The sequence below is a fragment of the Leucopleurus acutus genome (assembly GCF_964270905.1).
Source record: "Leucopleurus acutus genome assembly, chromosome: 4".
NCBI lineage: Eukaryota > Metazoa > Chordata > Mammalia > Artiodactyla > Delphinidae > Leucopleurus > Leucopleurus acutus.
Genome location: NC_139146.1, coordinates 73,649,425 through 73,677,334, shown reverse-complemented (window position 1 = coordinate 73,677,334; position 27,910 = coordinate 73,649,425). Strand labels below are relative to the sequence as shown.

The following is a 27,910-nucleotide window of genomic DNA, read 5'->3' as shown; positions in this document are numbered from 1 at the left end:
AAGTAAGACATTTTATTTGTTTTCCCAGAGAACCAAGAAATTTGAATTTCTCCAGACAATTGAAAATTCTCCTGATGCAATTTAAACTTCTTCCTCTCACCTAGGAAGATGGTACTCATGGCTGGCACCAAACATTTCTGCTCCTAAGGCCATGTTCCCTAATACCACAACTACCCTATCCAAATATTAATAAATTAGGCTCTAGAACATACAAAATCATACGTTACTTTTATTGTCCCTATCACTCTTCTTAGATAGTAACAGAGATAGAGTAATAAGAAGAAAAATAGTTGGGGCTTCCCTGGTGGCGCAGTGGTTAAGCATCCGCCTGCTAATGCAGGGGACATGGGTTCCAGCCCTGGTCCGGGAAGATCCCACATGCCGCGGAGCAACTAAGCCCGTGCACCACAACTACTGAGCCCGTGTGACACAACTACTGAAGCCTGCGTGCCTGGAGCTTGTGCTCCGCAAGCCACCGCAATGAGAAGCCCCCTGCAACTAGAGAAAGCCCGTGCACAGCCACGGAAGACACAACGCAGCCAATAAATAAATAAATAAATAAAATATATTTAAAAAAAGAAAAGAAAAATAGCTAACATCTTCTGTGAGGTTCCAGGCACTGTATGCTAGATCCCAACCCATTTGCCTTTTTTGAAAATCATATGCTAGAAATGATTCCTCCCTCAACTAATGTCTTAGGTCAGCCATTCCTGTATTACAAGTTTGGTGTAAATTTGGATATGGCAGTTAAGCAAGATGTAGGCCTGGGCCTTTGATTTTTCACCAGGGATCTTTATCTCCTCAGCCCAGAATTCCACGAGAAAAATTTTCCATGTTGCTTCCTTTGCCCATGGGCAGAGTTTTTCTGGTTTCTGTCTTGCTGCCCTTCCTGGTTAGATGCCATGATCCTGCCTTGAACCTGCCCAGGGCCAGGTCTCCTATCACAGCATATTGAAACTCCTGCCTTTAGCTGCTGGGACCTACTTCTGGTCCAGTAATTCCCCCTAACCCTTCTCCTCCCAGCCCCATGATGTAGTCTATGAGTCTATCACTCAAGCTTAAAGTTTCATCTTTGCTTCTGGCACTAAAAAGCTTTCTCTGTCTCTCTTTTAAATTCAGCATTTACTATATTACTAATTTTTAAAACTTAGGCTTTATTTTTTAAGAGATGTTTTAGACTTTAAGGAAAATTGAGAAGATAATACAGAATGTTCCCTACACTACTGCATGCAAGTTTTCTGTTATTAACATGTTACAGTATGTTTGCTAAAATTAATGAACCAACATCGATACATTATTATTAACGAAAGTCCATAGTTTATTCAGATTTTCTTGGTTTTTACCTAAGTTCCGTTTTCTGTTCCAAAATCCCATCCAGGATGCCACATTACCTTTAGTTGTTATGTCTTCTTAGGCTCCTCTTGGCTGTGACAGTTTCTCAGAGTTTCCTTGTTCTTGATGACCTAGGCAGTCTTCAGGAGTACTGTTAAGGTATTTTGTAGGATGCATCACTACTGGAATTTGTCTAATGTTTTTCTTATGATTAGAATGGGCTTATGGGTTTGGGGGAGGAAGATCAGAAAGGTTAAGTGCCATTGTCATCATATCATAACAAAGGTACATACTATCAACATAATTTATGGTCAGCATGATGTTGACTTTGATTAGCTGGCTGCAGTGTTTGTCAGGTGGCACCACTGTAAAGTTAGTCTTCCCCCCTTTGCTTTGGAAGGAAGTCTCTGTGTATGGTCCACACTTAAGGAGTGGGGAGTTATGCTCCCCTTTATTACTGTTTTTTTTTAATGGTTATATTTAATCAAGGGGTTCTCTGTTGGCACTATCAAATTGCTGGTTGTAGAAATTGAGTCCTTCCTCAGGATTTGCTGTTCTCCTTAATACAGTGGACACTGGTTTCTTACATTATCTCTGCAGCATCTCACATGAACAGCTACTACCTCCTCCTTTTACTTTTTTCTCTCCCTTTACTTGTAACACCACACTCTCTGAGTTTGCCTCTCACCACTTTGACTAGTTTCTCTCAATTTCCTTTGTCAGTCCTTCCTCCTGTCTCCATCCCTACTCACTGTAATTCCTTCACCCTACATCATCTTATCTTCTCACTCTCTCCCGGGGACCTCACCTCTTGGCTTTTGAGCCATCTAGGGCACTTCTATGGCTACCTTTACCATCTATTAGTTGATGGGTCCCAAATGTTTTTATTTCCTGCCAAGACTTATCTTTTGAGCCTCTCCCTCTCCTCATTCTCTCTTCTCCCTGTCTTATCTATCTCTTCATTCATCTACCCACATATCTATCCATCTATCTGTCTAATATCCGTGTCTATCTAACTGTGTTCTACTGGGCATCTCCACTGGGTGTCCACTAAATCCATTATTCTCTCCTACAAACCAGGGAAATTTTTAGGAGTAGCTGAACTCAGGGGACTCAGGACATGGTCATCAGGAAAAGTCATGTCTGCTTCATTCCTTGGTTCTGCTTCCCCCAGTGTTGGCATCATTCTTAGACTGTTTCTACTACTGTAAGAGCGACATGGTTCCTAGTAGATTCATAGAAAAAGAGATCCCCCTCTTCCCAATAGTTATGTTAAAAGTTCTGGTATTGAATCTCATTGGTTCTGTCTGAATCATGTATCTGTTCAAACCAATCACTCTGCCTCAAGGTATCCCATGCTCTCTGACTTGACACCCTAGGTCATAGGCACACTCTTGGAATTGGGGATGTGCCCAGCTTAACCCAATCATCTGTACTGAGAGTAGGGGAGATATGGTTTACCACAAACTGTCCAGGGAGGGGAGGATGAGTGCTGTTTCCAGAAGAAGTAGGGTATGCATGCTGGGTAAGTTGGACTACTGGTCTCCCATTTGCGGATTTTAAAATGCACATCTGATAATGTCATGGCTTGGCTTCACATCCTCAGTGTATCTTCCTTACTTTTAGGATGAACTTCTGGCTCTTTATCAAGGCCTTCAAGTTTCTCTCAACCTCTTTTATCCCATTGCATTTTGGCTCTGCCTTCTTTCCTATGGTTCAACCACACTTTGGTTTTTACCTGATTTGGGTCATGTGCTTTTCTGCCTCAGAGTCTTTAAGTATTGCTATAGACTGAATGTTTGTGTTCTCCTCAGATTCCTGTGTTGAAATCTTACCCCCCAATGTGATGGTATCAGGACGTGGGGCCTTTGGTAGACGATTAGGTCATGAGGGCGGATAAATCTCTGTTGTTCATAAGCCACCTAGTCTGTGGTATTCTGTGGCAGCAGCCCTAACTAAGACAAACATGCCATTTTCACTGCCTTAGAACTTTCTCCTCTTTTCTATTTCCCCACCCTCATACTTTTGCTTAGCTCATTATCTTAAATGTCATTTCCCCAGAGGAGAATTCCTGATTTCTCAGGATAAGTTAGGTCCATTAGCTCTCATGGTCCCCTGTACTTCTCCACAGGATTGATCACAACTCTGATAGTTAATTATTTTTATAGTTGTCTGTCACCCTTCCCCCATGGACTTTATGCTTCATGAAGGCAGGGACTGTGTTTCATTCACTACCTTATTGCTAAATCCTTGTTCCTGGTGCAGAGTACAGCACACGGGAGTAATTCAGTGCATGTTTGTTTAATGAATGAATGAGTGAACAAATGAGGGCTTACATGCTGTCTTAGCTTGGGCTGCTGTAACAAAATACCATAGAATGGTTGGCTTAAACAACAGAAATGTATTTCTCACAAGTTCTGGAGACACTGGAAGTCTGCAGAAAGATCAAAGTGCTTGCCAGTTTGGTTCCTGGTGAGAACCAGCTGCCTGGCTTGCAGGTGGAAGTCTTCCTTCTGTGTCCTCACACCAAGGCAAGGGTGTTGGGGAGAGTAAGCTCTCTGGTGACTTCTTATAAGGACACTAATCCTGTCCTGAGGACCCCAGCCTCATGATCTCATCTAAACCTAATTACCTCCCAAAGGCCCTATCTCCAAATACCGTCCCCTTGGGGGTTAGGGCTTCTGTATATAAATTTTGGGGAGACACGATTCACCTCATAGCACATGCATTATCTCATTTGACCCTTGATAACCCCATGACATAGGTCCCATTTCAGGATGAAGAAAAGGAAGCTTAGAAAGTTGAAACTACCCAAGGCCACTCAGCTAGGTCATGACAGAACTTGGAAGTTTTCAAATCTAGGGATATTTGCCTTAAAAGCAACTGTAGATTTGCTGCCTCATGAGGCCTCTGAGGCATCTTCCTGTTTGGTTTTGAGCCTTTTGGTGTGAGGGTACATGTGAAAGTGTGTGAAGCAGGAATGTAAAGGGGAGCTCAAATGGAGGGGAGTCCATACTGCAGAGCGCAGGAGAGCACCTGAAAGCTGAGGGAAAAGATACTGAGAAGGGAGATTTGTCCCCAGGAAGAGACTGGAAAAGGAGTGTGACAGGAAGCTGGACCCTGGAGGGCTGGAAATGGAGTTTGGGATTATGATGTCAACCATCATCAGGGAAATGTTTGACTCATCTTCCCTTTACCCTCTCGCCCTTGTTCCCAGGTCCTACACCCTTTTGCTGGCTGTGACAGGGTTTTCAGAACAGGAAAAAGAAGCGTGAAATAGGAGGAGCAAAAATAAGGTAGCCCCTGCCTTACACTGAGGCAGTGGGAGTTACAAAGTTCTCTCTGTTGGATAGATCTTAGAATAAGAACATTTCTCCCACACAGAACCAGTGTTAAGATAAGGGTGAGATTCGCACAGTCCTCAAAAGCCTAATTAACTCATGATGTTCTGGAAATAGCACCAGTAACAATATATCTCAATTCAGAAAGCATTTATTGAGCTCCTCCTCTGAAGCAGGAGCTATGGAGAGTACTGGAGATTTAAAGGGCCATGGTGACTTCCCCTGCCCTTGTGTGATGATTTAGAAACTTTGGGGCACCAGCCCCTTATCTTTGCCATTATTTCTACAGAAAGGTGAATTCTCAGTCACGGCACACAGGGTGTGGGCCATGTCTGGAACATACTGACCTTTCTTCCTCTGGTTCCCTTTTCTCACCCTCCCATCTGCAGCCATTCCTTTAACTGAGTGCAGCCACTTGGCCTCCTAGTTCCTGCCAAGAAAGAAATTCAGAAGCTTGGCCTACCCAGTGCACTGAATTGAAGCCCTGAGTTTGACTCTTAGATAGCCATTTGGCTGTAGGGCAGTCACATAGCATCTCTGAAACTCAGGAATCAATTACATCCTAGATTACCTCACAGAGTTCTTGGGGAATATTAAATGATATGTATGTGCTTCATAAACAGTAAAGCATTACATAATGCAAAACAATTGTGCTGATCCTCATAGAGTTGATTAGTCGGATGGGGCCTTAGAGATCTCCTATTGCCACCCAGTATTTACTGTGTGCCAGGCTTTCTTCTACGCATTTCACATGTAGTAGTCTATTTAATCTGCAGAGCACCCAGTGGGGTAGTACTATTATTATCCTCAACTTACACATGAGGAACAGAGAAGTTAAATGACTTGTCCAGTGTCACATTGTAAGTAGCAGAGCTGAGATTCAAAGACAGGCAGTCAGGCAGGCAGTTAATCACCAAACCAAGCTGCCTCCTGTGTGCTCTGTTACCGCCGCCCTCTGATACTCCTCTGGGAGCACTCGACAGGATTATGATTGCTTGCCTTAGTGATAAATAAGCTACTGGAAGGCAGGAACTGTACCTCATTACACACACACACACACACACACACACACACACCCCACACACAGTGCCTGCCACATGGTTGGAGCTCAGTAAATGTTTGTCGAATGCATAAATGTACTCAGGAGAGATACATAGCAAGTCTGATACTATCTACTATGTTTTTCCTTCATCTTTTCTTGGCTAACTATGCTCATTTTCTTCAGCCATTACCAGTAGGAGGTTCTTTGGCATTTCTCACTCACTGTCCTAATTGCCCTCCCCTACACTTTCTCAACTTTAACAACGACCCACCTAAACTGGTAGAAGTGAACACTGTACTTGGAGAATATTCTCACGAGCACTGGGTATGACTACCCTTTCCTGCCCACACAGTGTATGTTCCTTGTCCTGGACTCTCTCAGGAGCCTACTCCTGCCCCTGAACTATTTGCCTGGGCAGGTTCTTGACCATGAAGCCAAGTGCCCAATGTGAACCTTAAGCCTTTACTGGTAAGGGGAATCCATTAAACGGTACCTCCCCTCTCCTTCCTTCACTTTTCCTTTCCTGGGAGGAGCTTAAGAACTTAGGGATTTCCTAAGTTCTTACGGGAGAAAAGAGGTTATAGCTGGTGAGGAAGCTGGGGCAGGAGAATGCTTCTTCTAATCTGGAATCCAGAGAATTTGCCAATTTTGCTTCATGGCATGACTAAAATGAGTTTTCTTGTAGGAAAAAAAAATCAGCATAATTGGCCTCATCTACTGGACTATATTTAAGGGGATAATGGGACAAGATGTTTGACTTTAGATATGTTTTGAAAAATCCTGTATTATAGTGGACAAAAAATATTTGCAGTGTGTCTGTTGGGTTCCTCAAATTGGAAAAGTACAGACTCTGGTTCTCATCACAGACTAAAAAAACTGACGAAAAGTGAGATTCGATTGTTAGATAAACTGGCAACCACATACACAAATTCTCTATTCCAATCAGGGTTTTTATTTTTTGTTGTTTCGGTTAGACATTACTCTGGGGAACTAAGTGCCCCACTGGACACTCAGAGATCTGTTCTTTGAGCGGGGTCAACGCCACCAGCTCCCAGAGACACTCCCCTCTGTGGGTCCGCGACCCCTCTGCTGGGGAGCGGTGCCGCGCCTGCGGGAGCGCGCGTCCGAGGAGCCGTCGGCGAGTGGAAGTGGAGGAACGAAAGCGACCTGGGGGAGCTAGCGAGGCCTCACGTGCGCGCTCCCGCCATCCAGCCCGCGTGCTCGCGCGCCCGCTCGCCCGCCCGCCCTTCCGGGAAGTCTCGCGATGCCGTAGCCCGGTGCTCCCGCTGCAGGAGGCGCAGGCTGTTGCTGTGGTTGCCTGAGTTGCTGCTGAGGCGGCGGCGACGGCGGCGGAGGCGGTGGCGGCGGCGGCGCTGGTGGAGGTGTCGGCTCTTGGGCGGATGTTGACATTGTGTTGTTGTTATTGCTGACGGTAATGGCGGCGGCGACGGCCGGGACCCCATCTCCTCTGTAGCCGACGCCGAGACAGCCCGGAGTGAACTCCGCGGCCTCGGAGCCCGCGGCAGCGACTCCCTTCAGCCTCCGCCGCCTTGCCAGCCCGTATCCCGGCCTCAGCCCCTGGACAGGCCCCTTCGGGCAGGGGGCCTCGGAGGCTCAGGATGGCGGATTTCGACGAGATCTATGAGGAGGAGGAGGACGAGGAGCGGGCCTTGGAGGAGCAGCTGCTCAAGTACTCGCCGGACCCGGTGGTGGTCCGCGGCTCCGGTCACGTCACCGTGTAAGGCCCGGAGGAGGGCGAGGGCGAGGACGGGAGGTGCAGGGCTGGGGCGGGCCCTTACTCCGCGGGGGCCCTCTCGCCCCGGTGTGCGTCTGGTGTCGGAGGCCTGCGGGAGGAGTAGGCGACCAGGAAGTGAAAACTTGCTTTATTTTCATTGGTTTCGGTCTCTGAAGTGGGGAGAGACGCTGCCCTCCCTTCCCCCGCACCCCTCTTAGTAGGCCCTTCGGGCCTGGGCGCCTTGATGGATCCCAGAAGGAAGGTTATTCTTCAGGGTCTGCCCTTCCGGCCACCCCTTCAGCCTTGGGGTGGAAATACGCATTTCTGAGGTGTCTCCCCCTGTTTTCTCATCCAGTCACCCTGTGCTTCTGTCTCCTCGTCTGTGCCTTTGAGCCTAGTGACATATGGCTCAGAGGCCAGATGTGGGCCGGGTGAGACCCCAGTGACGATCGGTAATGAGTGGTTCCCTGTCCTTGTGTATTTCACACACCCACAGGTCTTCCCAGTTTCTTGCAGTCAGTTTCTGCGGAACTAGTGCAAGTTCCTGTAATTGTATATGATAAAAAGTATAGATGAACATATATATTTAAGATGCAGAACGATGTATGCTTACACATAATTAAAAAAAAAATCTATGTGATGGGCACACACCGCTCAGGTTACTGGGGGTTCTCAGTAATCTAAGTCCCTCCTTTGGGCATGAACTCTGGGATGGCTTCTTCATTTGATAAGGGCTCCTGTAAGTCCAACTGGCAGCATTTTAAAAGCGCAATATTATTCAAACAATAAGGACGGAGAGCTTTCTGAAATGTCATGACTAATAAAGGAATGTGAAGACTTGAACCAAATAATGAGCTGTCCGGAAGCAGGAAGTTTTGTAATGTTTCTCTGAGAAGTCCAGAGTTTTGTACAACTTGAAGTATTTATATTGTTTTTCATTTTAGATCTCTGTTCAAATCCTAGGTCAAACTCTTCATGCTTGTCAGATATCTTCCCACTTCACCTTTTTAGTAAAATAAAAGGGCCAGCAAGTCTGAGACTGCCTGGAACACTTTTCATTATATTTTTGGTTTAGGGTGAGTGGGTCTTGCAGTGAATAACTTTCAGTGAAACAGTAAGACTTTTCATATAAGACCGTCAGCAAAACCCTTGCATTTCTCAATACATGATGTGATCAGCCATATTGTTGTTTGGGTGTGCTTATGTAATGCTTTGATTTCTTTAGCACCTGTTAGTTTATATTCAGGTGACTTAACCAGGGTGAAAACGCTGCCTAAGTGCTGTCACAGTGCCATGAGAAGACAATGGAATTTATCACCACAATAAGTTACTTAGTATTTTAACTGTTATCACCAGCAGAATTAAGACATGTAACCAAATATAGTGGGATATTAAATCTTTTTTTTTAACACATATCACAGAAATTTTTAAGTCTTCAGAGCCTGCCATTTAAGTTTTGTTTGACTATTAGGACCTTTTCACACTCTTTTAAGCCTAAGGAGTGCTTAAAGAAGAGTTTTCAAACTTTAGCATGTTGTCTGCCCACCCTGCCCCTTACATTCCTCTTGTCAAAAAAAAAGCTGGCAATATTTTATTTAAAAAGGTGCAACTATAGTTATAATGTTTCCTCTGTTTAAGGGAAAGAAAAGCTAAGTACTTTCTTGGGCATGATGGAAAATAATAATAGGCGAAGTGCTCAGAACCAAATAGGTGATTAGTAAATTTGATTTTAGTTGGCTGCTTAGAGAGGTTAACAGAGTGGAGAGAATTAGTGGTGGTTCTCAAGTTAGTTGCCCATTAGAATCACCTGGGGAGCTTTAAAAAAAAAAAAAAGCCTTGTCTTTGCCCCAGTTGAAAGCCAGTTATCTAAGTGAGTGTCCCAGGCTTGCATAGCTTGTTTAAAAAGTTCCACAGGTGATTCAAATATGTACCCAGGATTGAAAACCATTATTCCAGAGTATAAGAGGAACTATATGCCACCAGTAAACAGTATGCCTTTCTACTAGGGGAGTTAATTTTTCTGCAATCTCCCTCAGCAACTTCCCTTTCTTTCCTGTTACCTTGGTTCCAGGCTCTGGGTTCAGATCTATCCTCTGCCACTTTTTGGGTAAATTATTTATATCTAAGACTCTTCATTTAAGATGGGGATAGTTATAGTCCCTCACTGTTAAAATTATTAAGGATTAATTGAGAAAATACATGCAAAGAATTCATCACATTGTATGGTAATGTGCTCAATAGATATTAGCCTTTATTATCATTCACACACACAGTGTTCCACTTTGAAAAACATAGGAGTAAAGCACAGTACTAAGAAATCCGAACTGCCGTTTTCAAACCTAATAGTGATTCACTTTAGTCTTGTTTTTCCATTTCTAGACAATTTGTATGAGGTTAAATTATTGTGTGAAATATTTCAGTGAGGATTAATAAGAATCTTTCTGCATTGAAAACCTAATCCTGTTTTGTGGTGCCATATATAAATATAGTAACTAATGCAAAACTTTTTTTACATGACTCTGTCATACATAATTCACAGGCTTACTATGCCAATAGGAACCCAGTTAACACCTATAAAGGTTTCTGAAATTGGTGTTTATGGGTTGCTATACCTGTTGAGCATATTCAGTTTTTCTTGCCTTTAAGTACAAATGCCTTTAAGTACTTCTCTGGCGGTCCAGTGGTTAAGACTTCGCCTTCCAATGCAGGGGGTGTGGGTTCGATCCCTGGTTGGGGAGCTAAGATCCCATATGCCTTGCGGCCAAAAAACCAAAATATAAAATAGAAGCAATATTGTAACAAATTCAATAAAGACTTGAAAAATGGTCCACATCAAAAAAAAAATCTTAAGTATAAATGGGAAGAGCTATTAAAATAGTTATAATAAGACTGGTTAAGCTTATCACTGCAGCTGCCCTACCCCCTACTCATTTATTTAAACTAAGGAACTGTTCAGAGCCCTTTTCCCTTGAAAGGCAATTATAGTGTAATGTATAGAATCATCTGTAATACAGATCAATCTGAAAAGATATAAATCCATCCATGTGTGTTTTTCACAGATTTCAGTTTTGAGTAGATGCTTATAGTTGAATATTTCTACTCTTTTCTCCCCCTATGATTTACTACATCGTATTATACTATTACTCTCATTTTAGACATCACTATATTCTCATATGATGTAATTTGGCACGTCATTATAGTGACGTGAGAAATTAAGTCACCTTCCATTTTCTACTACACAGGCAGGTCTTGGTTAGTTTTGTGGCATAATCACATTTTGGGAACATAAGTATTTAAAATGTATAATTTGCCTAAACGAAGCCTGCTTTAATGTAGTTTCTAATAAAATATTTTCATGTTGACCCCAAATCAGGCTTAAACTGTGTACCTCCATTAAGATCAGTATTCTTTCTTGATATTCTTCTAGATGAGTATAATAATTTCCTTCATTTTTGGATTTGCATGTAGCAATATGAAACAGGGTGGCAGCTCCAACAGGAAGAAATCTTGTGCAGAAGCATATTTTGAGGAAAGTGGCATTTGAAGGAAGAGAGGGAAATGATAAGTTCCTGTTATTGCATAATGTTTATGTACATGTAATTTAAAAGGCTTGAACTCCCACTTCAATTAAAAGTAGATTTCCTGTGTGTGTGTGTGTGTGTGTGTGTGTGTGTGTGTGTGTATTATTATGTAATGAAGATGAGGGGAAAAAACTGATTAACTTATTAGGTGGTATTGGCCAAATTTGTTAATATTTTTAAATTATGGTGTTCTTTGCCCCTTAGAATAAATTTGTGTAAAATATAATGATCATTTGTTGAAGAGTTTGATTTTTCACAATGATGATAGTGATGTGTTAATATAAAAATTAGAATTTAAAACTGGTTTTAGGCCAGTATTTCCTATCTAAACTATCATTATAACTGACATTAGTTCCTGTCTCATTTCATGCCCTCCCATATCAGAATCAAACTTGGAGCTTTCATAGGGCATGTATAATCTTTGACTTCTAAAATAAGCCCAGTCATAGAGCCAACTTATTTTACTGGGGTTTGTTTCTAATTTCACTAAATTATTGTGTCTTCGGGTACTTTCTTCTGAGGTATAATCTTCCTGTCATGTCCACAAATAATTCCTCATCCTTTACCAGTTTTTATCAATGGCTGTGGGACATCATTCTCTTTGTCTTCATCTCAGGTAAGCTGTGAAAATGGAAAGATTTAGAAATGTGACTTGAAAAAATATGGGAACACTTTGGGATACAATAGGATCTTTGCAGAGGAGACATCACAGGAACACTTTAGTGTATACTGACCTTTCAGATGGTAGAGTTAAAAAAAAATTGTCTTGAAATGTATTGAACCAAGACTGCTTCTAGATGCTGTGGTTAGCAACAAGAGACCTGAACATGATTTGCCCAAATAACAGATTCACTTTAGTTTAACAGTTTGTTTTAAACTTTATAACTTCCACCTCCTTTCTTCCAACCCACATAATTCCATTTTTAAAGATTAAATTTTTTGTTTGGAGATTTTTGAAGATCTTATTGATATTTCTGCACAAAACTGGATAGTTCTTTGAGGGCAGGAATTATGCTTCTTGGGTTTTTATTTCTCCATTGCTTCATATAGTGTCTGGAATGTTATAGGTCCTGAAATGTTCTCTAAATAAATGAGGTGATTGCATACATCTTTGGATCTTGTTAGAATTGTCAAAGGAATAACTGTTTTTTTCTTTTTTCTGTACCTACCAATGAAGGCAAACAATATTTTGCAATAGAACTCTTATGAAATCACATTTATAAGATAAGTGGCCAGTCTTATTTCATTGATTTATTTATTGGCCGTGCTGTGCGGCTTGCAGGAGCTTAGTTCCCTGACCAGGGATTGAACCCGTGCCCTCGGCAGTGAAAGCAGAGTCTTAACCACTGGACCGCCAGGAAATTCTCTGGCTTCTCTTTTTTTTTTTTTGTAATGTATATATTCGTTTATTAAAAATCCATGCACAAACATATTCATTTTTGTAAAAACACATACAAATGAAAAGATGCATGTTAAATACATTTAATTGATTGCCTAAGAGGAGAGGAAGAAAAAATACGAGCAATGTAAATAGGAATAAAAGGAAATTAATTCCCATGTCATATACCTATCATTTTAAAATAACAATAAAATAAGAATGCCAGGGAATTGAGAAGCCAGGATACCAAAGGCAGAGAAGAATAGGGGTTGATGCCCAAGTCTGGGCTTCTATTTGCTCCACATGATTCACAGGGCAGGCTGATGTCTTTTCTTAAAAAACAAAGTTTGGTGAATGTGAGGAAATTGTCAACTTAAAGTAGATATTTTTTTCCCAGAGAATTTTCTTACTCCGTATAATTTGAGAGGAAATTAGTTTGATTTAGAACATAGCATTGAATGTATCTCTGATAATATGAAGGAAAAAAAATGCTAAATGTTTTAACTGGATTAACTGCCAAAAATTCTCAATGGGTAAACTTTCTTGAAGAAATGAGAAATATGGTAGTAAACTGAAGTTTCAAAATTTTACTGTATTTGAATTTGAAATTCACATGATACTCCAGTCCAAACAGTTCAATGTGGAATTTCTGCCTACCAACAGATGTGAAATTAACCAGTACTTAAGATTTTATGTGTCTAGCTAAGTGGAATATAGGAACTAAATGGTGGGACGTAAATGATATGAAATTATTTATGGTGGTAAATAATCAAATACTAAATATTATTATTCTAAATAACATTACTCTAAATAATAATGTTATATGAGAGCTGCTCTTGAATTCCAACTTGAGTTTATATTCCTAGCAGGTTAAACACCTAGGATATTAGACTAACTATATACTCAGAAGGGAATCTTTTAAGTCTCTCTAGTATCTATGTCTGGCTTAGCTTTCAAATCTGTTATAAAGCTACTTAAGATTTCATTCACAATAAAATTAAGCTTTAAAATATAACAGCAACAGATGCTGTTAGGTATCCTTACTCCAGTATCTTCTGTGTAAGATTTGTTGGTGACTTTTCATAATTTGTTTCAGAATCCACTTGTAAAATCAGATATTAAACCAGTGTTTCCGTGTTCATGCAGTCTAGCTTAATCCCAGTACAATATTTTTTAAACTTGCCTGAGCATCAGAATCACTAAGGACATTTAAAAAAATATACATTTCGAGTTCTTACCCAAGACATCCCCAATCAGAATCTTTAGGGGAAGACTAGGAATTTTTATTTTTAATAAGACCTTGGGTGATTCTTATATCAGATGCATTTGGAAAACAATAGATGGTACTGTGGAAAGAGTGTGGTCTTGGATGTCAGGCAGATTGATTTCAGTTCTCAGAAACTTCCTAACTGTAACCATTAACCTTTCTGAACTTTAGTTTTCTCATCTGCAAAAGGGATATCTACCTCAGAGATTAGGTGTGACAGTCAGAAATAATTTATCTGATTACCTGGACCCATAGTAGGCATTCAGCAAATGATTACCATATATTTTGATATTTATCCCTTCATGCATATTTTTTGGTTAATCTTTACCGTTTTCTTGGAAATCAGTCTGAAATGTGACATATGCTTTCCTGCTTTAAAGCAAGATCCTGAGCATAAATCAGAATTATCTGATTGAGTAGGGGAAACATTTAATCAAAAGAAGATACTGACAGATTGGTACACAGTGATGTTCTTCGAGGCTGTTGAGGTATTTTGGGGTTTGAGGATCTTCTCTGAATGGCACTTTCTTTTGAATTTCACATGTGAGAGATTTTACTTTCTGTTTACATTCTTCTTTTCTTTCTAATTGATCAGCTGTAGGTTGGAAATGAGACAACCAACCTTATTAGAGCTATGTGTGAAGTAAGAGAAGTTGGTTGTGAGTACTAGACTTAGATGCTTGAATTTTAATACTTGGGTTTTAAGATACTTGTTTGCTCAGAGTATTTTTGACTAATCATTATCAACTGTCTTATTGAGGTTTCCTGATAAGTAATTTAACAAGTATTTATTAAATTTTATGCTAAATGTCATGTGAGTCTCTGGGTATATAGTTACGAATGAAACATGCATAGTTCCTCTGCCCTCCTGGAGCTTACAACTAATAGACAAATTATGTCTGAGAAAATTGCTGTGAAGGAGACCATTAAAGTCTCTGATAGAAAATAATGTGATTAGGGAGAACCCCTCTGAGAAGGAAACATTTAGGAAGGGTGAAAGAGTCCTGTGAAGAGCACTGCAAGTCTGGAGAACAGCAAAATAAGTTCGGCTTCCCTGAGGAACTGAAAGGATACTACTGTATTGTGGCTAGAATGTAGGAAACAAAGGAGATAGTGCCTTGAAATGAGATTGGCGAGCTCAGGTAGGGGCCAGAAAGGATTGCAGAGAGATTAGAGTGAAACTAGGAAGACTAGTTAGGAGCTCTTGGAACAGTAAAGATGAAATGATAGTGGCCTGGTCTAGGGTGATGGACTTTAGATAAAGGAGGTATTTCAGTTCTAACTGTAAACCATCAAATTTAGCAACTTTCCTATGAGGTATGGCAGAACTCGCGTTGGCCACTTTTGCCATCTCATTCCCCAATTGTGGTATTTTTTGTTTTGGTTTTGGTTTTTGTTTTGGCTTTGTGGAGGGTGAGGTCAAAGAACTGTGGCTGCCCTTACTGTTGACTGGAGACTGTCTTGATGACATACCTACATTTCCTGTTCTGCTGCCACATGGCAGCTAGTATGCCAAGAGAACAGCATGTGGCAGAAGTGGAGAGGGGCTTTCCCACAAGATCGTGGATTTTGAAGTGAGGACCTTTGTACCCTTTAGCTACAAGATGTGTGACAATGATCTGTTCATTAGGAGGAAAACACTGTGCTTTTTACATGTTTACACTTAAAACTGAATTGTCTACATAAGGATTGAAATTTTCTCAAAGATCTGGAAAAATGATTTTCTTCTTCTTGAGCTCTTTTCCATCCTACATCTAGTAAGTGAAGTTTACTTAGGGTAGAGTTGGTTGGACTTTGTGTTAGCTTACCTTTGTTCTTTTGATTGATAAGAAGTGAATGTTTATGTGTATCTCTATTTGTCTGTCTTGTCTGTCTGTATGCTTCCTGCAAGAGCACCTTGTTTTATTCTCTTTGATCTTGCATTGTATTGATAATTACAATGGAGTCCTTGATTAGTGCAGTGAAGGAGTTCCTGTGTATCCAGCCTTCTTTCTCTGCCCTTTCTAAACTATTCAATTATAAATGTTACTTGAAATTGATATGTTGGTAGTCTGTACTATAAACCAATTCAACTATGTATTATTTCTTAAATGAGCATAATTTATTGTATTGCTCATAGTATTTATATAAATATGAAGAATATTCTACAATAAATATAAATTAGATATATAAGGTCTTTTTTCCTTGGTCTGGTACAGGTAATGTAAAGTAGTTGAGTTGGATTAGTTGAATCTCTAAATCATCAGACATTAATACCATGAAGTTTAATCAGTATACATTTACATAACTTTATTGCTTTATATGTAATCGTCTCTTAATACTTGAAAATACCTTAATAATTGAAAATTAGTAAAATTCTAATGCTAGAATATTATAGAACTGTGTATAATTATGAGGTTATGATAGACTGATTGTAATACATGATTTAAATAAATTTTTGATTTCACTAGTTTATGAATGAGATTATACTCTCACAGAGCTGGTTGAACCCAAATGTATAGAATTTGGTCACACAGTTAAAATTTTTAGAGTTATATTATGAGACATATATATGTCTCCAACTCCAGGGGTTCTGTATCTTCTGGGTAAATATAGTACACTTTCAGTTCTATCCTTCCATGAGCCACATTGATATTCAGATGTGTATTAAGGCAGCCAGATGAATTTAAAGTGTGATTTTTATGCATTGAAATCTGTTAATTTCTTCTATGGTTATGGCTTCATCTCCCAAAATAGCGAAAAAGCTGATTCCATTGAGCTCAGAGTTCAGCATTAGGAAATAAGTGTTGTCTTCACTTGCCATTTGCATAATCCATGTGTTCAGGTTGAATCTGAAATTTCTAGTTCATATGTGTTGTCATATCGACAGGAAGATAAAATTCTCTTAGTCTATAGATTTGTACAGGTCAAGTGTCTCAGAGTTCAAAATATCCAAAACTGAATTTATAATCTTCCCCCCAAATCAGCTTCAAGTGCAGCCTTCCCATTTTCAGTTGATGACAGACCTGGCATCCTATTTGCTTAGACTAAAACATCTGTGACACATTCTTGATGTCCCCGTTTCTCTTTCACTGCCTCTAATCTGTCAAGAAATCAATCTCTTGGCTCCGTCTTCAAAATGTATCCAAACTCTGACCACTTTTTACCATCTGTACTGCTGGTGTGAGTTATCATTTTCTCTCTTCTGCCTTGTACTCAATACTTTTCTTGCCCCTGCTCCCACCTTTGCCTCTCAACCTTTACGGTCTCTTTGGTACATCTGCCACAGTGATTCTTTTAAAACATAAGTCAGATCACGTCTCTTTTCTGTATCAAGACTCCCTGAAGCTCCCCATCTTCAGAATTAAAGTTCCTTTTAATGGCCTGTAAGACCCTACCTGATCTGGCCCATTTCTCTGCCTTCTACCATTCTTTCACTTGTTTACCCCAGTCTAGGCACACAAGCCTCCTTTCCATTCCCCGAGTTATTCTAGGCACACTTCTGGTCAGCGCTTTGCACTGGCTGGTTCCGCTTTCTGGAATATTCCCCTCCAGATACCCAAATGGCTAACTCCTTCACCTTCAGATCTTTCACAATTATCTTAATGCATCCTACCCTACTTTCTACTTAAAATTAAAACAACTCTACTTCCTCTTACTCTGTGCTTTCTCCTTTTTCATAGTGCTTCCTCTGTCAGAACGTGAGGTGAACCAGGCTTGGTAGAGTACAAACTTTAGACAACTTTCTCTTGCAAAGAGGAAAACTCTCACACTTTTTTGACAAGAATAAATGTTTAAAACTTTCTTGCTTTTTTACAGCAGCTGTTCCACCTATAAAATGTGAACCCAGAAAATATTGCCTTTTTTTTTTTTCTTAAAAACTTTGAGACTGCATTTGACTTTTGGGCCATAAATGACCCTGAGAAGCATGTTGTCTTACCTGAGGCAAATAAAACCAAAAGGTAGATTTGCTTTGTTGAGATAATATACCTAGTTCATACCTGGACCGGGGTTAGAATTCAGGCATTCTGTCTCTCCATTGTGTTGCTCTTATATTTTCACCACAGTAACTTCTTTGTGCTTTTCAAACTTTGTCTCATCTGCCTGGATTCCTGGCCTCATGCTTGTCCATGATGGCTACAACTGTTTAATTTTGCCTGGCTTTCCTGAACCCAGCACCTCTCTATGTACCCTGTTTCCTCCACATTACCCCTGACCTTGACGAGGTTGGCAGAAAGTTGGAATATCTTTGACAGTTAACAGTAGCCAGTTTTATCATCGGCTATTCTATTTGCTAAGCTATTTGAAGAGGATATTTGTGAAGTCATTGAGATCTGGACATTCTCTAATTTAGCATTATCTATAGTGGACATTAAATTATAATATTGTCAACTTTATTAGAAGGATGATAACCATAATAAAAACTAAGCATACATTGTTTTATAATAATGAAAGCAGTTAAACATACAGAGTTTATACTGTGCACTGTTGGTGCTTTATGTATATGAACTCATTTAATGAGTTAGGGGTGATTATTATCCCTGGTATATAAATAGGGAAACTGAGGCTCAGAAAAGGTAAACTTGCTCAAAGTGACACATCTAGAAAAGGCAGTATCAAGATTTCTATCAAGGCAGTCTGGCTCCAGGGTATTGTTTACTTAATTGCTTTTATTATTGAACCAGAGCAACAAACTTAAGCATTCTCTATATTATTCATCAACAGAAACACTTATAACAAAATCCTATACATTTTGGGATTTTAGATACAAATGTGAAAAGCTCAAAAACAGATTTTTTCCCCTAGATCCGTATGAGAATTTTAACATTTGTTACGTGTTAGTTTTATAATTTCTGTTTGATGGAAAAAGTTTTTTCCCTCCAATTCTCAAATATTTTCTCAATTTAGAGTTTCCAGTTCAAGGAGATAAACATTTTCTATGCTTACAGAGAAAGTTATTAGAGGCATTGTCCTGTAGTAGAAATTGCCCCGGGCTTGGGTTCAGGAAAATAAGGCTCTAGCCTAGATCCTACATATTAATTAGCTATGAGACCCAAGCTGCTTGCCTTTTATGCATCAATTTCTTCATCTGTAAAATTAAATGTTTGGACTAAATGATAGTTGTGGTCCTTTCTAGCTCTCAGATTCTGAGATTCTGTTGTGGAATTAGGAATTATTTTTTTCTATTTAATTTTAAAATTCTTTACAGTATACTTAATATGTATTTTAAATATACTTTAAAAATCCTTAAAATATACTCTAAAATATACTTTAAAACTAGTAGAATTATCTTGAAATCTAGACATGTCAATTGCACATATATTTCCTTAGGCTGAGTTAAAAGTAAAAACAAAACTCCTTTAATCATCTACTTTTTCTTCAGGTTTAATGCTTTTTCTAATTTTAATGAAAAACATAAAGATTATTAAAAATTGGAAAGTAGTACTTCCCAGTGAAGCAGAAAATAAACCATCTATAATCACCAAGAGGAAAAGGTCATTTAATATTTTGGTGTGTTTGTTCCTTGTCCTTATTAAAATATTTTGTTTAGTTTAAAATACTAATATATGTAATTATTGAAAATTTGGAAAACATGAAATTATGAAAATGAAATGTCACCCGTAATATTTTTGCCTAGGCTTAGCCACTATTAATATTTTGATGGATAAACTTTTTCTGTTTTTCTGTGTATATATAAATATTTTTATTAAAAATTGAGACCATACTTATAAAGTATTTTGTACTCTGCATTTTTCATTTAACATATTGGGAACATTTGCCAATATTATTACAGGTTCTTACATAGTCTGAAACATTAGGCTCTGTTAGATTTCAAAGAACAGAACCACCCAGGGGGCCTTAAGCAGTGCACGTTTTTTGTAAGAATGCGTGGAGACTAAAGAAGACAGGAAACTTTGCCATTGTATAGCCAGACTTCAAGGAGACTGGAATATTATTATTTTGGATAATTGAGTGCAGCTCTGGTGATGAAGTTATTCTGTCATTTTTCTCAGCAGCAAGTGTCCTTTGGTCTAGTGGTCTGTCACAGCGACTTACCTTCTTTCAGTTCTAGCTTCTGCTGTTGCAGTTGTGAACTGGCAGATTCCTTTTTGCCTCTGTCTCATAGTTTCTGCTTACTGTTGGCTTCAGCTTATTCTTTTTTTAAAAAATTCTTTTTAACCTCTACTTACATGACTTTACTGTATCTCCGCTTCCGCTTAAGCTTCATGTTACCAGCTATTGTCTCTTATCCAGATACCTCAAGAAAGAGGATCAGATTGAGTTAGTTAATGTTGTCCAAGTTGGGTAGGCCCTGCCATCCCATATGCTGCTAGCCAGCCCAGGAATTAGCTGTTCTTAAAGCAGATGCCTGTTTGTGGTCTAATTCACCAGAGCTTAGGGAGCTCCTAGTCAGGCATGCAGAGTAACAGGCTACTCTCTAGTGTACATGGTTTTGAGCTGTGTAGTATCTTTCAAATTGGTATATCATAATTAATTTCATACAGTTTTAGTCTTTCTATTGTTTTAAAACCTTCACTGTTAAAAATAGCACTGCAACTCAGAAACAAGGAAAATAAACATAGCACAAAACAAAGTTGAAGAAATCAAAAGACAAAATTCGAAATAACAATGCATTAGTGAATTCTAAGAGACATTAATATGAGGAGATACAAGGAACACAGAAAAATTAAAAATCGAAGTTAAAAAAAATGGTCTGGGGATTATGTAGACTAGAACTATAGAAAAGGTTGAAATGCATTCAGGAAAGCTATTGATTAGTGAACCCCAAACTTGTTTACTTATGATAACATACCTAGTTAATGCCAAATAAAAGATTCAAGTAGAAAAAAAATTATATTGATGTTATCGTATATTATAAAATATGTTTGCGTAGCAATTACTGTACATCTGCTGAAAAACAGATCCTATTTTAAGAAACAACAAATGAAACAAAATGTCTTTAATACTCCCCCACCAAAATAGCACTGCAGAATACTTGATTATTCGTGAACATATCTGTGCCACTGTAATTATTTTCTTCTAATACATTTCTAGAAGTAGAATTATTAGGTCAAAAGGTATGAACTTTTTTTAAGACTCTTTTTACATACTATCAAATTGTGCCCTTGAAAGATCTTTCATTTTGTAAGTTTTTTTCCTTTACATTCTAGATCATATGTTACATGTATGTTTTTGTATTTTCTTTTTATTTAACAGTATATTATATGTACTTTCCATGTTATTAGTTTGCAAACTTCATTTTTAATAGTTGTCTAATATTCTATTATGCTGAGATACTGTAATTTACTTAACATTCCCATTATTTTATTCTTCTCTATTGTGAATAAAGTTTCAGGGAGCTTGTTTATGAATATATTTTTATTCACATTTCAGATTATTTTTTAGGCAGGATCCCTAAAGGAGAAATTACTGTGCCAAAGGTATAAATATTTTTAATGCCAAATTGATTTCTGGAATGGTTGTAATAATTTATAGTTCCACCGACAGTACATGATATTTTCCATCTTAAGACCTTCTTGCCAACATAAAGTGTTTTTTTAATTTCATTTATTAGTCTTTGTAGATAACTAAGATGCCACCTGTCTTGAATTATATCTTTTAAAATTATTAAGTGCTACTTCTAGTTTTTTGGGTTAACAGAATGTTAGGTTATTAGGTTTGAAGGGAGTTCAGCTTCCTACCCATTACTCTTCTTTCCAGCATATCGAATTATTATTTTAAGAAATTTGACCTTTCCATTACTGTCCAGGGCCAACTGTACTTTGACTTAGAATAAACTAAATTATTATTATTATATTTTAAAACTTTAAACTTGAAGGAACATAATGGATAAAAGGAGTAATTTATAATGCTGTCCAGTTAAACCGAAACATACCTCTCATTTTCATTGCTAACAAACCCCATTTCCCGCCAAACTTAAAAAAACAAAACCAGCACCACCACCCCCCAAACTGGAACTAAGGTAGTATCAAAATTAAGTAACTTATGTCACATCAAAACCATCAAAGATGATATTTTGTAGTTATATTAACAAACATGAAGTGTGTGGCTTTTCTTATCCATTTAATGAAAAAGGATGGTTTTGTTAAAACTTCATCTGACAGTATTGTTTGGTTGGCACAGCAAAGGAGGTATTTGCTGTAGCCAATAACAAGTAAAAGACTTGCCACTCTGGTACTCAAGCTCTTTGCTAGGAGAAAGCATGCTATATGAAGTGGGACTCACTGAAGAGAGTGTTTTCAGCTGTTCTGTTGAGAGCAGTCTCATCTGTAAAGAAATGTGAATTAAACCCTGGATTGTAGTGGTTTGAATAATGAATGGGAGGTGAGATAAAGAGGTGAATGTGGAAGACTCTTTCAAGACACTGGATGAGGAAGGAGAAGAGATGGATGCCATCCTACCTTGAGAGAGAAGAAAATAGGGGTTCAGATCTCAGGCTGGGTAGACTTATGCAGGATTGTAAGCTATGTGTAAGGAGCCAGAGAGAGGGAGAAACGAGTGGATTGCAGAGGAGACTGAAGGAGATGCAACCAGGAGCAAATGATTAGTTTGCCTCCATTGAGAAAGATAGTAAAGATACTGAAAACATAGGTAAATCTAAAAATGAAAGGGAGAGAAGGCATAGCAGTTTATGTTCTTGATCTTTTTTCCTCTGGTTGGAGGAACCATGGTTATCTGCAAAAAAGTGGGTTGGGAGGAAAAGGCTGAGCACATAGAGGAGCAATTGTGAAGTATGGAAAAGGGAGTTGATTAGGAATGAATAAAGATTGCTATAGCATTAATCTAACTGAAGTTAGAAATAATTTGTATGATTTTTTTCTATTGTAGCTCCAGGCAGTGGGAATTGAGGTGAAGAAAGTAAACATTTCAATTAAATTGGATTGACAAGAGACACTCTAGAGGTGCAGAAAATAAAGGGTTTTGTTGGAGTATGGTTAAATGATTGATTGTGTAGTTCTGGCAGATAAAGGAGGAAGTGGAATCATAGGGAGCAGATCTGGAGTAGAAAAGCAAGGAGGAGTGGTAAGGAGTAGGTTACAACCAGAGACAAAAAAGCAAATTTGATAAGGGTGGGAGAAATGAAATGATTGATGGTAGTGGTAAGAGGAGAAATTTACAGTTCAGAATTTCAGAGGTGATACAGTTCCAGATGATGGCGTGGGTTGCTGAATTAAATAGAGGTGAATTTCCTCAGAGTAGGTGAGGTCAGTTAATCAGTTAGGTTTTGGTGCTGAGTACTGAATTATTTGGGATGAAGACAAGAGTTCTTGTAGAAAGAAAAAACTGTGATGTGAATGTCTGTGTCATTAGTGAGTGTGAAGTTGTGCCAAAAAGAGCACAGCAGACTTGAGACTGCTATCCTTAAAAAGCCTTGCTTGCTGTGTCGGCTTTTGGTTGGTTGTCTGAGAACTTGGACTTTGGAAGCATTCCCAGTATGCCCAGAATTGATAAGAATGGCTCACTGTGCCTAAACTGTTTGTACAAACAGTATGGTGTATACTGAACACCTGCTTTCCTTCTGGGAGTCGGGAATTTTGGTACATGCTAAGTAGAGGGGGCCTACGTGACTAGTCCATGGTAAAAGCTTTGGCACTGACTCTAATGACCTTTCCTGGTAGACAACATTATACACATGTTGTGAAAACTAGTTGCAGGAGGAATTAAGCACATCCTGTGTTCTTCACTGAGAAGAGACTCTTGCACGCTTGCTTCTGGTTTCCTCTGGATTTCACCCCATATGCCTTATCCCATTGCTGATTTTGCTTTGTATCCTTTTGCTGTAGTAAATCTAGCTGTGAGTATAGATTTATACTCACAGGACTGTATGCTGAGTCCTGTGAGTCCTCCTAGTGAACCCTCCTAGTGAACCCTCCACCTGAGGGTGGCCTTGGGGACCCCCAACACAGAGGGAGCGACCTGGAAGGCTGAAAATGACGGTTGGGCTTGGAACATGTGGAAATCATGTGCATCAGAGGAAGAGAGAGCAGTGGTGTGGAATTTTGCAATGAGGAGGTAGTGGAATGTAGACATTTCTTCTTGCTTGGAAATTATTTAGCAAATATTTCATGAATATTTATCAGGCATTGGACCAGACATTTAGAATATAAAGATTATTAAGATATCGTGCCTACTTATAACCAACTCATTGACTATCAGGGTAGGGAGTTAGGCTTATGACATAATTATAATGAGATATGATAAGGACTGTGCAAGAGAGAATATAGTCAAGTATTATGAGGACATGGAAGATGGAGTCTGGAAGATGAACTCCAGGGAATGAGCTATAGTTGAGAATTTCTAAGGAAAGAGTGTCATTTCAACAGGAGTTTTGGTTAAAGTGAAGAAAAAAAATTTTTTTTTAAAGAGAAGATATAAATAGGTATCCAGGTAGCAGATCAGTAGATCAGGGGTTCCAAAGTTAAATATTAAAAGAGGTTTGGAAGGGGAAGAATCTATCAGGAAAGGGAAGTTCTGAATTAGATGAAGATTGAGAGTGCAGGGTAACAGATTAGTTTATTCTTTGAATTTTGGCTATAGATTTAGGAACGAGGCGACAGTGAAATGGAAGTAAGTGAGTAAAACAAGCCTATTTCAAGATTCCATTTAGATTTAGGTGTAAAGCTGCAGTCCCTTTGCCGAGCTTTACCAGGTGTAAGAGCTTTGAAAATTACCTCAATTTATATAAAAGTAAAAATTGGGGGAATTCCCTGGCGGTCCAGTGTTTAGCACTCTGCACTTTCACTGCTGAGGGCCCAGGTTCAGTCCCCGGTCGGCAAACTAAGATCCCGCAAAAAAAAAAAAAGTAAAAATTGGCCTCTTACCTGCTTGATTCCTTTCTTTTTCTTGTTTTTTTTTTTTTTGCCACACTGTGCGGCATGCGGGATCCTAATTCCCTGACCAGGGATTGAACCCGTGCCCCCTGCATTGGGAGCGTGGAGTCTTAACCACTGGACTGCCAGGGAAGTCCCATGCTTGCTTTCTTAAAAAAATTTTTTTAAAGCTATATAAGCCTTCTGTTGTAGGACTTTGTGATCATGAAATGTTACATAGAAGGTGCTCAATAGTTTGATTTGAATGAATTTCTCTTTTTCTCCAAGTACTAGTAGACTTGTAAACTTGTAATAGGTAAAATTGGTTGTTTAATGTGTTTTATCTTCTTGTCATATATGTCATTCTTTGAAAATAGTTTAAATCGTTTATCACTTCTAAAGCCGTATTTTAAGAGTGATTAAGGACAAGGTCTTTCATAGGAATAGATGTAGATGTAGCACATGTCTACATTTTTCAGGCATCTAATGGACTGACAGTTAATAGATATTGAATGGTAAATAAGACAGTTGTTGGTAGTTGCCAACCCTCACTTTCTTCTTCATTTCTTCTCTCTCTCTTTCCTTCTACTTCCCCTTTCCAACTTTTCCCTGTATTTTTCCTTCTCCTGCTTTTATTGCTTACGCATATCAAGGACACCTATTAAAATCCACAGCCATTGCCTATCTCCATTAGTAGCATTCAAAGCTAGGAAAAAAAGTCATCTATTTTTTTTAAAATTTATTTTATTGAAGTATAGTTGATTTACAATGTTTTGTTAATTTCTGCTATACAGCAAAGAGATTCAGTTATACATATATATACATTCTTCTTCATATTTTTTCCATTATGGTTTATCACAGGATATTGAATATAATTCCCTTTGCTATACAGTAGGACCTTGTTGTTTATCCATTCTATATATTAAAATAATATGCTTTGAAGTTAGTTTTAAGGTATAGGTGGTAGCTCAAATTAACCTTTTTTTGTTTTGTTTTGTTGGTTAGTTATCATTCAGCCTCTTATTTATTTTTTTTAAGTAAAGCAAGACTATCACTTCAAGTAAAACAACTGATAGCATTTGTTGTCAATAATTCCAGCTTTCAGATGAAAATTGGAATTTGGGAAAACTTACATCTGCCTCTGTGAGCTTGACAGCTTCTCAATACTTACGATGAGATCAGTGGTCATATTAATGAATGTGATGATTCTGATATCACACAATGAAGTGTGTCAACATTTGGAAATCTGCATAACTCAATCTACCGGTATTTTCCAAGGGACAAATATATGAAGTTATAAAATCAGGTATGGGTAAGAAAAAAAAATCCATTTAAAATGCAAGATATACAGTGGATTTTAATTGAACAGAGTATTCAAAGTTCATTGATAAAGCTTGTTTCCTCCTTACAAGAAATCCTTAATAAGGTAGCATTTATCAAGTTTTGTTATAGTGTCAAAGAATATATACAATTTTCCAACTACATATCTGGTGAAACTCAATTTTCTTTATAAACATTAACCAAAAGAGCATATCACTACAGATTGAATGCAGAAAGAGATGTGAGAATTCAGCTATCTTCCATTGTGTGACATTAAAGAGATGTGAGAAAATCTCACTAAAGTTTTTTGTTTTGAAAAATATTTCTCATAAAAACATTATTTTTGTTAGCGTAAAAATGAGCATTTTGGGCTCATTTATGAATAAAAATTTTAAATGTTTTAGATGTCTCAGTTCTAATGTATAATCTGAAATAGTGATAAATCTAAATCACATAAGCTTAAGCTCACTGAGGTCCTCAAGGATTTAAGAGACCAAAGAAGTCCTGACACCAAATGTTTGAACACCCCTTGTTCACCCAAATGTTTGAATATAGTAGAGTACTATATTCCAAATGGAAATGAGGAAAGGGTGCCTGGGTATCATGGCTCAATCTGCCTATAATCATGAAGTACTTGATTTGAATATTAAATGTCTTTAAACATTTTTAAAGCGAAAGCAGATTGCAGTTGGGGTTCACTCCTGTGGGCTGGGGAGACTCCAAGGCCTTCAACAGCAGCATCTTCTTGCCCCTCTTTACAGGTATTCTTGTTGAGCAGGTGGGAAAGAAAAGTGAGGGGAAATGGGGCTTCCTTGGTGGCGCAGTGGTTAAGAATCCACCTGCCAATGCAGGGGACACAGGTTTGAGCCCTGGTCCGGGAAGAGCCCATGTGCCGTGGAGCAGCTGAGCCCGTGCGCCACAACTACTGAGGCTGTGCTCTAGAGCCCGCGAGCCACAAGTACTGAAGCCCGCACACCTAGAGCCCATGCTCCGCAACAAGAGAAGCCACTGCAGTGAGATGCCCTCGCACCGCAACAAAGAGTAGCCCCCGCTCGCCGCAACTAAAGAGAGCCCCCGCACAGCAACGAAGACCCAACGCAGCCATAAATAAATAAAGGAAGGAAGAAAGGAGGGAAGAAGGGAAGGCTGGTGGCAAAGCTAAGCACTCCCATCTATTGTGAACCATGTCATTCTTTTGGGGGTGAGATGAAGAAAGAGAAAGGATTACTGTCTGTTGTTAAGACACAACAAAATTATGACTGAAGAGGAGAGTGCCTAAAGAATGTCCTTGGAACTGCTAGTTCTTACTCAGAAGAATAACTACTAGCCTGACTTACAAGGAGCCCTGGCTTGCAGGAACAGCAGGGCAATTAGCTGGTAGTGCTCCCTGGGCAAAGCATCAACACTCAGCCTTATTATAAGGAAGTATCCAGGCTTGGAAAAGAAAGGAAATTAAGGTTTATACTCATACTGGATTGCTCCCTCTAAATTAGCATATTACTGGCAAACTATAAGTATTTGATAAAATAATCTGTTCCACATATTTAATGGCTGAAGGTGGAAGGGGAAGATACTTATCTTTAGGAGACTTGGAGGTATCTGGTTGTTGCTTTTCTAAAAAAATTTGAGGACCAGTTGGAAGGAGATGGTTAATTGCAGTAATAAACATGGTTGAAATGAAACCTGTTGCTTGAAGGAGAAGATCTTCAGACCAAGGGAGATAACACAAGAGATGGAAGTGTATAATCTAGAAGGTCCAGTATTCTATAAACATTTGTTGAATGGTATCCCCTCTAAGGCAAATAGATGAAAAGGGAGTCCATTATCTAGAGACGTTATAGAACTGTCAGCGAGTACTGCATACCTCTTCCTCATGCTAGGGCCTTTACAGTTGTAGGTGAGTTATCTGTAGGGGCATTTTCAAGTAGAACCACATTGCTCTGAGGCCCCCACAGAAAAAACAGGTTTAGCTCAGAGTCTTAGAAAGAGAATATCACCAATGCCAGAATTATATTAAACAGTAATGGTTGTCAATTTACGTTTAGTGTCAAAACTTTTTTCATAAATAGTATTCATTGTTTATAAAGACATTTTGATGTTATT

The 27,910-nt window shown here is 38.8% G+C and overlaps 1 protein-coding gene across 1 annotated transcript in view; it reads left to right on the top strand.

Moving 5' to 3' along the window:
* Positions 1–7,054: 7,054 nt before the first annotated feature.
* Positions 7,055–27,910, top strand: part of CHIC2 (cysteine rich hydrophobic domain 2) — a 47,455-nt gene continuing 26,599 nt past the window's right edge. The window contains exon 1 of the mRNA XM_082838239.1: positions 7,055–7,453. Coding sequence (XP_082694365.1) covers positions 7,335–7,453 — 119 coding nt within the window. The 5' untranslated portion in view covers positions 7,055–7,334. The remainder of the gene's footprint in view (positions 7,454–27,910) is intronic.